This window comes from Neoarius graeffei, chromosome 10 (genome assembly GCF_027579695.1).
Source record: "Neoarius graeffei isolate fNeoGra1 chromosome 10, fNeoGra1.pri, whole genome shotgun sequence".
NCBI lineage: Eukaryota > Metazoa > Chordata > Actinopteri > Siluriformes > Ariidae > Neoarius > Neoarius graeffei.
Window position 1 is genome coordinate 28,096,790 of NC_083578.1, and position 12,968 is coordinate 28,109,757.

Sequence of the window (12,968 nt, forward strand, 5' to 3'; positions counted from 1 at the left end):
GAGGGTTAATGGAACACAAGGGTGGGTCCTGCAATAGTACGTCATGGGGGGGATCCTAGTGTGGCATTGACTGGGGAAGCTGTCACAGAGCCGTCTACATCAGCATCATGTCAGGACGATACAAGGAGTGAGGAGCAGTTCACCCCTCCTCCCTCTTTCGGGGATTCCCTTGAGGATTTCCCGTTAGAGCAGTTGCGAGATGAGAATCTTGGTCATGTGTTTGACCAAGTGAGAGTAATTGATCAAACTCTCCAGCCAAATGCAACACACTCCTTCCCATACTTCACTATTCTTAAGGATAGGCTGTATCAAGTGATGCAGGACACTCAAACTGGTGAACAGATAACAGTTGTTAATCTCTAAGAGCCGTGAGGAACTTGTGTTCCATGCAGCTCACTTTAATCCCATAACCAGACACTTAGGGCAGGATAAAACACTAGCTCAAATAATGGCCTGGTTCTATTGGCCAGGGATTCATGGGGATGTCCGCCAGTGATGTGTGGCATGCCGTGAATGCCAGTTAGTAAATCCTGCAGCCACTCCAAAAGTGCTTTTGCACCCTGCCACTCTAATCGAGATCCCCTTTGAGAGAATTGGCATGGATCTTGTTGGGCCATTTGATCAGTCAGCACGAGGATATCGCTTTATTTTAGTTCTGGTGGACTATGCAATGCAATATCCAGAAGTGGTGCCTCTTCGCAATATTTCAGCACACAGTATTGCAGAGGTGCTCTTCCATGTTATCTCTCAAGTCAGGATTCCGAAAGAAATCCTGACTGACCAAGGCACTATGTTTGTCACACACACTGCATGAACTGTATGGGTTATTGGGGATTAAATCTATCCGCACCAGCGTCTATCACCCACAAACAGATGGCTTAGTGGAACGATTCAACCAAACACAAAAATCTAATTTGGAAGTTTGTAAGTGAAGATGCACATAACTGGGATAAATGGCTCGAGCCCCTGTTATTTGTAGTACAAGAGGTCCTGCAAGCCTCCACGGGATTGTCACCATTTGAATTATTATATGTGCGAAAGCTGTGTGGCATTTTAGACATGCTGCGGGAAAATTGGGAGGAGGGACCTTCAACAAGTGAAAATGAAATTCAGTACGTTCTTGACCTGTGCACAAAACTCCACACCCCCATGTACTTAACCCAGGAGAATTTACATCAGGCACAAGAACGTCAAGCCCAGCTGTACAACAGGGGCACGCACCTTAGAGAATTCACCCCAGGAGATAGTGCTCGTATTATTGCCCACTTCAAGCTCCAAATTGGTCACCAAGTGGCAAGGGCCCTTTGAGATCACATGGCGAATCGGGGACATTGACTATGAGGTGAGGCAAACGGATAGGGGAGGGGCATTGCAAATATACCACCTCAACCTGCTGAAACATTGGAATGAGGTGTTCCCTGTGGCATTGGCATTGACATTGGTAGTCCCAGAGAAGGCAAAACTGGGGCTGGAGGTTAAAAAAAAAAACCCAAAAAACTCAAACCACTCCAGCCCCCTGTGGAGACCACCTCTCACTGGCCCAACTCAGAGGTTGCCAGGTTGCAAAAGGAATTTTCTGACATGTTCTTGCCCCTTCCCGGTCACACCCACCTCATAGAACACCACATTGAAATGCCCCTGGGGTGGTGCTGCATAGCCGCCCTTATCACTTACCCAAACACAAAAAAAAGTGGTTCAGGACGAACCCAAGGCCATGCTTGAAATGGGCATAATTGAGGAGTCCCACAGTTGTTGGAGCAGCCCGATGGTCCTAGTTCCCAAGGCCAATGGGTCACTCCGGTTCTGTGTGGACTACAGAAAAGCATTGAGGAGTTGCTCGATCGATTAGGTGCTGCTCAATTTTATTCAACACTGGATTTGATAAAGGCAGATCCCCTTGACTCCTCTATCCCAAGAAAAAAAAACGGCCTTTTCCACACTGTTCGGATTAACTAATATTTCACGCTTCCTTTGGGGTTATTTGGGGCTCCCACTACATTTGAGCGGCTCATGGACAAGATCCTCTGCCCCCACACTGCCTCCTTGTAGGGCCAAGACCAAAAAGGGGGTGAGACAGTTCCTGGGGCTGGCTGGCTATTATCACAGGTTTATACCTAATTATTTGGATGTCACCAGCCCACTGACTGATCTCACTAAAAAGGGAGCACCAGATCCGGTCCAGTGGACAGAGCAGTGCCAACGGGCTTTCACCAAGGTAAAAGTTGTACTGTGTGGAGGGCCACTTTTACACTCCCATGACTTCACTCTCCCTTTTATTTTGCAGATGGATGCATCGGACAGAGGGCTGGGGGCCGTTCTGTCCCAGAAGGGTGGAGGGTGAGGAACAACCAGTGCTGTACATCATCCGTAAGCTCTTGATGCATGAAAGTAAGTACAGCACCATCAAGAAGGAGTGCCTGGCCATTAAGTGAATGGTCCTCACCCTCTGATACTACCTGCTGGGCCACCCATTCACCCTCTGTTTGGACCACGCGCCTATCCAGTGGCTCCACCGCATGAAGGATGCCAATGCGCAGATCACCCGTTGGTATCTTGCCTTCCAGCCATTTAAATTCGAGGGGGTCCACAGGCCGAGGGCACAGATGGTCATGGCGGACTTCCTTTCCCGTCGGGGGGGGGGAGTCCGCTGCAGGCCGGATGGTTCCCTGGCCTGAGTCAAGCAGTGGGGCTATGTGGCAGCGTGGGTGTGGCTGAGTGTTGGTTTGTGAATGGAGGGTGGGGCCAGGGAAGGTGAGTGGCAAAGTCAGTACACCTGTTCCTGATTAACGTTGTGTCCGTGTGCTTTGCAGTAACTGCAGAAAGTAGAAAAGGAGGGAGAGAGCGAAGAGAGGGGATGTCTCCCAACCAGAGCACGTGTGTGTATGCAGAAAAAGCTGAAAATAGAAAGTCTGTGTGAACAGCACTTCCCACCTGCCACACTTCAGTATTACACCCACTTCAGGGATTTACTACACCTGTGCTCTCTGGGATGGTGGGAGGTGGTCTCCACAGAGGACTGGGGTGAACTGGGCCACACTCTTTAGACTTCCCTCTGGTCCCAGCTCTGCCATCTCTGGAACTACCAGAGCCACAGGAACCAACTCTCTCCATGGATTCAGGAGAATGAGATCGTAAATTTGACGTGTCGCCCCTAGACATTTGATCTCATTGTCGACCTCCACAATTTGCTGTGTGACCTCAAAGGGCCCTTGCCACATGGCGAGCAATTTTGAGCTTGAAGTGGGCAGTAAAATGAGGACTTTATCTCATGGTGCAAATTCCCTTCGCCGTGCCCCTCTGTTGTACAGGCGAGATTGACATTTTTGGGCCTGTAGCAAATTCTCTTGGGTTATGTGACTCAGTGCATGGAGTTTTGCTCTCCAGTCTAGAATGTATTGAATTTCATTTTTGCTTTGAGAAGGCCCCTCCTCCCAATTTTCTCTAATGATGTCCAAGACATCATGGGGCTTGTGCCCATACAGCAATTCAAACGGGAAAACCCCGGTGAAGACTTGTGGGACCTCACGCACCACAAACAACAGAGGGTTAAGCCACTTGTCCCAGTTTTTCGCATCCCATGAATGAACTTACAAATTATGTTTGTGTTTGGTTAAATTGTCCAACTGTATCATCCATTTGCAGATGATAAATGCTACTACGAATTGATTTAATCCCCAATAATTTGTACAATTTGTGCAGTGTGTGTGACTTAAAATTAGTGCCTTAATCAGTCAGGTTTTCTTTTGGAATCCCAATTTGGGAGATAATGTGGAAGCATGCCTCCGCAACACTGCCTGTTGAAATATTGCATAGAGGCACTGCTTCCGGATATCGCGTTGCATAATCCACTATGACTAATACAAAACGTTACCCATGTGCAGATCAATCTAATGGGCCGATAAGATCTATGCCAATTCTTTTGAACAGGATCTCATTTAATGGTAGTGGGTGCAATGGCACTTTTGGTGTGGCCTCTGGAATTACCAGCTGACATTTGCAACATGCTGCAAACCACCTGCAGACCAGGGGCGTGTTTAGCCTATTTTTGGGGGTGCTCAAGCACCCCCCAAAACGAGCTGAGCACCCCCTAGCGCAGCACCCTCAAAAACACTGCTTTTGGACGTAATTTTCAGAAATAAGTGCCCTTGCGCACTGCGCAATGAATGTGTGCGCGGCAGCGCGGGCGTGTGTGTGTGTTCTTGAATTCACCTGTTACGTGATAGTTCTATGAGCAGTAAAATACCTCTCCTCCTTGTGTCCCCTCTGATTGGGTTGCCTGTCTGCGTGAGTGCTTGCTATGACATGGTGTTTTTTTAACTGGATTCCACGCCGATGAGGAACTTGAAGTAGCACCTGAGTATTACTGGCATAGTGAGATGTGAAGGTACGGACTGGAGTTACAATTGTTAAACACAACACAATAATATGCATAATGCAATATTGATGTTCCCTGGTCTATGAACAGAATGATAAAAACGACATTTATCATCCATATCGAGATACTTTTGTGCAGAGCTGTACAAGTGCTACGGTGCTAGACCACCGTGTGTTAGTCAATTTTATTTAATGTAACATAGCGTTTACTAATGTAAAATCATAATAATACACACTATTATTACATAATACACAATAACACATTAATTAACAATTACCACTGTTCAAAATGAATAGCTCCAACATTACAAATGCAGTAGTAGGTCTTGTTAAAAATATATCGTAAATATTTGTGTCAGTGGTTGTAAATGTGTAGATATCATAGTTTATTGGGTCAGCTTCTGTTAAAACATTGCAGAATTGTCTAGTCTAGTCTTCTTGTCTAGTTAAGTCTGTCTAAATGCGGAATAAACGTGGAAACACTGTCGTTCAAGCCAGGTGCCTCTGTCAGCTCTGGGGGCTAAGCACCCCCAAAGATCAGATGCTAGAATCGCCCCTGCTGCAGACATCAGTGTGAATCCCTGGCCAGTAGATACAGGCCATGAGATGATTTAGTGTTTTATCCTGCCCCAAACGCTGAGCCATATGATTATGATGAGCCGCATGGAATAAAAGTTCCCTACGGCTCTTTGGGACCAACAACTGTGTCCTCTCTTCTTTAGTTCGAGTGTCCTGCGTCAGTTGATATAGCCTATCTTTAATAATACAGAAATACAGGAAGGAGAGCTCAATGTTAGATTGGAGGATTTGTCCATCAATTACTTTCATTTGGTCAAAAGTGTGTCTCAGACTCGTTGCATGCCTGTGCCAATGAGAAATCCCCTAAAGGATTCCCCAGAGGAGAGAGAGCTCTCCTCTCTCTCCGTGTCAAGATGTGGCGCTGATGCAGACGGCCTGGGACCTCCTCCCCAGCTAATGTTGCGGCAGGATTCCCCTATTATGTGCTACTGCAGGACCCACCCACTACTAACTGTTTCATTAACATTTTAAACCTGGCCGATCTGTTCCCAAGATGAGTGGGTGGGTGAGGCTTGGACTAACCACCGCCTCCACACTATGCTTTTTTCCCCGGAAGTGAGTAGTGACAGGCATTAGTGGATATTTGTGTGTATCACCATGCACACACTTGATCTTCACCAATCGTGTATTTCCCAGTGCCCGGCACTGAATCAGGTTTTGATGCATAGAGGTCTGATTACAACCAGAATCCACCAAAGCCTGATGTGTACTTCCTTGAATACTCAGAACTGTCCTGTACATCCCCACTCGATAAGTGGAAACCTGTGGTGCATTGCGGATGCAAATCGGTAGCCCTGCTTCCTTGCGGAAGTACTGATTCCCTACTTTCCCTCTGCACTGACAGACCTGCCTGGGCTTGCTCTCAGTTCTGGTGAGCATGGATGCATTCACCTGTGGAGAGAGAGAGGGGGTTAATGGTGGCACAAACACAGAAGGAGAAGTGAGAGAAGAAACACGAGGACAGACATGGGTGCAGGGAGCAGGTTTTGGGAGAATTGGCCCCCGTTTCCACAGGGCTGGGGTAGGGGAGGGGCGAGGATAGAGAGGGGGAGAGATGGGGGAGAAAGTGGAACTGAGAGAGAGGGAAAGAGAGGAGGAGAAGTTGTGGGGGCACCTGGTCCCAGAAACGCAGTCAGGTGGTCCTTGGCCAACCAGACCACCTCCTCCAGCAATGCTGCCTGGTGACACCGGATCCATGCTGATGTCTCGCTTGGCAGCTGGGCAATGAATCGCACCAGTGTCACTTGCTTGAGGATAGTCTCGATGTTGCACTCGCCTGCCAGCAGCCACTGTCAGCAGGTGTCCTGGAGCTGTTGTACGAATGCAAACTGCCAGGTCACTTTGCTGTGTGCCAGCGAGCGAAAGCACTGGCACTGCTCTTCTGGGCCACAGCCAACCTGCTGTAGGATGGCTCACTTCAGGTTGGGGTACTCCAGCATGCTGGTAACCGGGAGCTACCAAGCTGTGAGATGGGCTTCCCCCAAGAGGAGCAGCAATAAGCGAGCCACCCATTGTAAGTTTGGCCACAAGCTCACTTCCATGACACATTTGAACAGTTTGAGGAAGTCATCGGGGTCATCCTGTGGCTCCATCTTGACCAACTGGATGGGCACACTAATCGCAGGAACGACTGCTGGCTCACCCGTTGACTGGATCCAGCTCCGGATCACCTGCCGGTCTTCTGCCTGGGCTTTGAGCAGAGCCCTGAAGCACCACCCCAGCCTACTGACAGCACGACAAAGGCATGCTGTTGGTGCTGGAGGTCATTGGCGAGTGTTTGGAGGAGCTCTCTGACTGGTTCAGACTCCATGGTGGCATTCATTCGTCAGTCCCAGGTTTCGGCACCAGTGTAACACTTTTGTGGGGTTGGTTAATGAGGAGCTGGAAACAGGTGCTGTAGTTCAAGTTATCTTCACTTTTATTTGACACTTCAGTGATTTTTATTAATTAGTAGACAGACACACACACACACACAGTGGGGTGTCGCAGCTCTCTCTGTCTCGTTCCTGGCTGTCTGAAAGGCACATAGAGGCACATAGAGACACAGGTTAATAGCCAGTAATTAGACACAGGTGCACCTCATCACCTTACCTACTGGTTCAACCTGACTTCTCACCATTCATAGCCGACGCTCGATCACGTCCCCACTGCCACAACCACATTGAAATGGAATCTATCCTTTGAATATAACATTTAAATGTGCTGTTTTTGATTAGACTTTCCACCAGACTTCACAAAATAGCAAGAAATTTATTTTTTGGAGTATTTGTGTCTAGTCAACATTATTGTGCATCTTCCTGCAAGCAGAAAAATCACTAGAAACATAAATCTGTGGTTAATGCCAGAGGGTATCAAAGTGTGGTCTAGGGAACCCCAGGGATTTTGGTATTTTACATGCTTACCTGCAAAATTTTAGCCATGGCTTAATTGAAATAATGCAAATATCATTTTAATGTAAGCATGTGTTATAGCAGGTTGGCTCTGTACCCTTTATTACCAGTATTAAAAGACTGAAAATATTAAATATATTTAACTTCACTAAAATATTGCAGTGATTATTATATATCAATTTCTAGGTTTTGCTCCCAATATTCAGGTCACCTTACCTTGGCACAAAATGCACAAAAGTGTAGCAAATGGACATAACTGACCAAACTGGAAGTGAGCACATTTGACAGGTTCTGGTTTAGCTAAAGACTAGCCTTACAGAGTAGTAGGAAACCAGTGATCTTTATTTAATTTGATATAAAACCATGTATATTGGTGGCACGGTGGTGTAGTGGTTAGCACTGTCGCCTCACAGCAAGAAGGTCCGGGTTCGAGCCCCGTGGCCAGCGAGGGCCTTTCTGTGTGGAGTTTGCATGTTCTCCCCGTGTCCGCGTGGGTTTCCTCCGGGTGCTCCGGTTTCCCCCACAGTCCAAAGACATGCAGGTTAGGTTAACTGGTCACTCTAAATTGACCGTAGGTGTGAATGTGAGTGTGAATGGTTGTCTGTGTCAGCCCTGTGATGACCTGGCGACTTGTCCAGGGTGTACCCCGCCTTTCGCCCGTAGTTAGCTGGGATAGGCTCCAGCTTGCCTGCGACCCTGTAGAACAGAATAAAGCGGCTAGAGATAATGAGATGAGATGAGACTATGTATATTTAAAACAAAGGAAGTCAGTGTTCAAAATTTTGAATATGTAATTTTCAAGATTCTGCTTCTTAAGATTTCTAGGTTCCTATTTAAATGTAAGCAAATTTGTGATATTGAACTGCTTTGTACAAAAGGTCAGATTTTCCTCATGCTGAATCTCTTCTACTGAAGCGTGTGTTCAGTCAGGGTCCAAAATTAACCTTTTGGCCTATCTGCTTACCAATGACTGGTAAGCTGAAAAAAATTACCAGCCAAAGTATTTTTCAGCTGGCCATAGAACAAAATGTAGTAAATCAATATATGTGTTGTAGTGATGAAAGTTTGTAGTGAAGTAGGCCTAATTCAGCAACCTGCCAATGGTGACTGACCTCATTTATTTTATTCGCCAACATCGATTTTTACTTGCATTTTGCGAGTGGCTGGTGCTAATTTTGGACCCTGTGTTCAGATAGCACTCCGATGGTTTTGGACCATAAGGTTTTGCACAAACTTGTGGAGTCCATACCAGCTCGAGTGCACACTGTCATTAAAGCAAAAAGAGGACATAAACAATTCTAAGAACCTCTGTCAATATTTCAAATCTTATAATTTAATTTGTAATGAAAATGTGTGTTTTCTTTATGATGTGTATTTTCTTATTAATGCAGTGTTTGAGAGTGCCAAAAATAATACTTTATGTATATTGCAAAGCTTGGAAAGCTTTGGATTTTCCCATATGAATTGCAAAATCACAATTTAGAGGATGTCATAAAGGATTTAAAAATCTAAATCCTATTGTTACTGTTTGTTTGTTTTTATAACATGATGAGAATATCCTATTAAGGCACACTATAATAAAGTGAAGTTGGAGATCCTTGAGATATGATTTATTGTTTATAGCATTGCTCTAGTCTCATAAAAAGCAATATTATACAGGGTTCTCCATGGATTGAAAATATAGGGGGGTGGGGGTCAATCGGATGACCTTGAAACACGGTCGCTTAAATTTACATATTTCATTTGCATAATATTTGCATAAAATACTCTCAAATAGTAATCATTTAGAATAGAGGAATCAATTGGACTGGTACAAAACACATCATACATCAAACATTACACACTTACACTTGAATTCATTGTATTAATTAATTTGCACACTTCAGTGCAAATTAATTAATACAATGAATTCCATAAAGCTAATGCAAGAATGAAAACTGAGGTTAACAGATTTCAAATGTAGGCCTGTTTATTGAGTGCCTGAGGAACAAGTTATAATAACTTAAAATAAAAATAGAGAGCCATCTTTCTTAAGTAAACTTTTGCTTCTTTTACTTTTCCCATCTACAACATATCAGGCATAAAAAAGGTTGATCAATGGCTCAGCAGCATCAAAATATTGCACTTTTGTAAAAGAATGTACATAAGCATTATAAATTATAACTAGAGCCAACAATTCCCCTGTGGGAAATTGCGAGAGTGATGCAGTGCGCGCAGCAGTCGCTATTGCCGGAGCTGAGCTGTACTGTGTGAATGTATGATTTGCCATGATGCTACAAGCCTGTGTCTCTCTGAGAGGGAGCAGCCCCTCCCTCCTGTGTGTGTGTGTGTGAGAGCGAGCAGTCCCTCCCCCACCCGCGCGCTGAGTGCAGAGGCAGAGTATTACACAGAAATCGCACTTTTTCCTCAGAGTGCTCCCTCCAAACAATGGGGATTTACACGAAAACGGAAGGAGATATTCACAAAATTCTTTCACATTGAGCGCCACAAGGCTCTCCTGAACACAGTGATGTAATTTTTTTGTCTGTAGTGTACTTTGACGGTACTCCAACAGAGAAAGGCTGTCACAAAGAAAACAAAGGGACGTCTCTTCCTTTTGTAAAGGGGCGGCAGAAATTAAACGGGGGCGGGAATCACAGAAAGGGGGGCGGCCCGCCCCTCTAAAACCCCTCGTGGAGAACCCTGTTATACTTAAGCTGTTTAAAGTTTGTCAATGCATATGCTTATGCTTTCTCTCTTTTTATCTCTTTTGTTTTCTCAGATTCGGCTATAGTGAATGGAGTGTACTGGTCTGAGGCCCTTAATAAGGTCTTTGTGGATAACTTTGAGAGAGACCCGTCTCTCATATGGCAGTATTTCGGCAGCGCCAAGGGATTTTTCAGGCAATACCCAGGTGAGATTAAACATGATAAGGAGGTTGACCTTATGGAGATATTTGACTGGTCAAATGATATATTTAATTGGTGATATTTAACTGGCCACAACTACTTGCTTGCTTATTTGTTTGTTTGCTTGCTTGTTTGTTTATTGGTTTACAAAACCTGCAGTTTTTAGTTACAAAAGAGGCAAAATGTTTCTTTTTGGCTACTGAGATTATGGTTAGGGTTACGTAGGTGTAGGCATAACATTAAATAGCTGCATTAATAATTATGTCACTAGAAGATCTTCACAAACATAGTAAGACAAACGTGCGTGTGTGTGTAAATGACTGGCAGATAGAGTGGTGGGATGTAGCATGAGTGTAAATAGCTGGCTAGACCTGTCTCCCTCAAGATAGGCAAATCAGGCAAGCTCGGAGGCCTTAGTCACATTGACCATTAGCTGCAAGGAAGAAAAAGAGGCAGGTGGGACAGTTCAGTATTTTTAAAGGTAGTTAAATTGGTGTGTTTGTATTCTATAAAGATATATACTCACGTGTGGAACTCCTACAGTGGATGCTGGGCTGGGTTTGGAGTTAGGATGTGTGTACACCATGAGGTACCGGTAGTAATGGCGAAATTGTCCCTGTCAGTATTCAGACATCTATATTAACTGTCAAGTTTGCTTGGACAGTTACTTATTCAAGTGACTGAGTATGCTGGATCAGCTCATGATTCTGACCTTGAATGTGAGCAAGTTTTTGTTCTTGATATCCACTCTATCCCGCATCATTGACTGATTATTTGTGGCTGTCACAATATTTTACTTTGACATTCATGTTGTGGGAAAATACAAACACACACTATAGGATGCCAATTTAAGGGCAATATTACATGTAAGGATATTATATTATGAAATAATATGAAATAATCACATTAATTAGCCAAACTTCTGCTGCAGCCATGTTTCAACCTGACAATTCACACTATTTCTTTGCACTTAAGTACACTGCAAGTACCTGTGAATTGAGTGGAAAAAATCAAATACTGAATACTTTTTAGTGTACTCTACTGAAGATTTCAATGTTGAGCATCAAGCCAAAAAATCTTTGACAGCACTAAAATGTGATCAGCTTTAGCATTCTCCATTATGCAGATAGGATGTGTACGAGGTATGGTTAAGTTATATTGATTCAATGTCCTTGTATAGGTATAAAGTGGACACCAGATGAACATGGAGTTATAGCATTTGACTGTCGAAATCGAAAATGGTAAGTGTAGTTACATCTCCTATAGATTTATTTTACTCAAAATTGCATGCTGCATACAACTACTGATACAACCCAATACTTTTAGGTTAAGCCTTGCAGTAGGAACACAAATACTTGGAAAATTAACAGCCAGCACAGCATTTATCTTGTGTTTTTTTTTTTTTTTTTTTTTTTTTTTTTTTGTGTGTGTGTGTGTGTGTGTGTAGGTATATACAAGCAGCTACATCTCCTAAAGATGTGGTAATCCTAGTGGACGTGAGTGGCAGCATGAAAGGTCTCAGACTGACTATTGCCAAGCAAACAGTTTCCTCCATACTGGACACACTGGGAGATGATGACTTCTTTAATATTATTGCTGTGAGTATTAAATATATCGTCTTTTCACAGCTTGCATTTTCAGCATTTGGCAGATGCCCTTATCCAGAGTGACTGACAGAACACATGCCCTCAAATTATTACAAATGTTTCAGAGACTACCATAAATCTAAAACAGTTTATTTTTAGTGCTTTAAGTGCTAAGTGAAGAGAGGTTTTCTGTCTTAGGCCCACTTTACACGGGGACGGTCTGAAACAGAAACGCAAAAGTCCGTTTTCGTTCTCACTTTTTTCCGCGTCTACACGACCGTTTTCAAGGAGGAAATCTGCATCTATACGGTGACGCATAAATGTGTGGAATTCAATTGGATGTTGTAATAGAGTGTGCCGAGCGGATGGAGTAGACAGTCAGAATGATGAGCAAAACAAGGAAAATTCTTGTACACAAATAGTTTTCTTTTTATTCTTAAGCCGGCAGTTAACACAAACAGGACAAACAACAAAAAAAAAACACTGATGACAAAACCAAACAAAAAAAAAATTTTGGGACAAAATGCCCATGCAAGCTAGGCTACTCTGGCATTACTTACACAGAGCTCAAGTCATGCGTCCTCTCCCTGCCAAGGCCATCCCCCGAATGAACAGTGCAGCGCATATTTAAAAGACTACGTCACAGTCTTAACCCAATTAAAATCAATCAACACATCTAGACAGATTTTAACAGTTCTAAACATTTTCACTGCATGCATTACACTCCTACAACAATGTGCAGACCTTAAATATTACAACAAACACTTACGTAAGATTTTTAGACCATTTCTCTCCGCTCTAATGAGCTGCTTTCCCGCGCATCGCGGAAGAAACCTTGAAAAGCACTTTCAGACCTGCATTCTGGTTTGGTCCCGCACCCGGAAGACTACAACAGGTAAATGGCTACAAACATTTCTGGCTGATGTTAGATAAACTCTAGCAGAAAAGGATTCAAATGTTAAACGTGCGCACTTAATGAATCTTTACACGCTATTGTTTATAATGAAAACTAATAAATGCTTGCGCTGTTTAAACCTGTGTCGCGTCTTTTACTATGAACACATGTACCAAACATTTCAGGTTTACATATCTAAAAGTTGTAACAAATGTACCCGTAACAAAACATACTTGTAAAGCCCCCATTACCAAAC

General features: G+C 43.9%; 1 protein-coding gene across 1 annotated transcript in view; it reads left to right on the top strand.

Moving 5' to 3' along the window:
* cacna2d3a (calcium channel, voltage-dependent, alpha 2/delta subunit 3a) overlaps positions 1–12,968 on the top strand; it is a 1,043,750-nt gene that overhangs the window by 608,543 nt on the left and 422,239 nt on the right. The window contains exons 6-8 of the mRNA XM_060931674.1: positions 10,105–10,236; positions 11,412–11,472; positions 11,679–11,829. Coding sequence (XP_060787657.1) covers positions 10,105–10,236; positions 11,412–11,472; positions 11,679–11,829 — 344 coding nt within the window. The remainder of the gene's footprint in view (positions 1–10,104; positions 10,237–11,411; positions 11,473–11,678; positions 11,830–12,968) is intronic.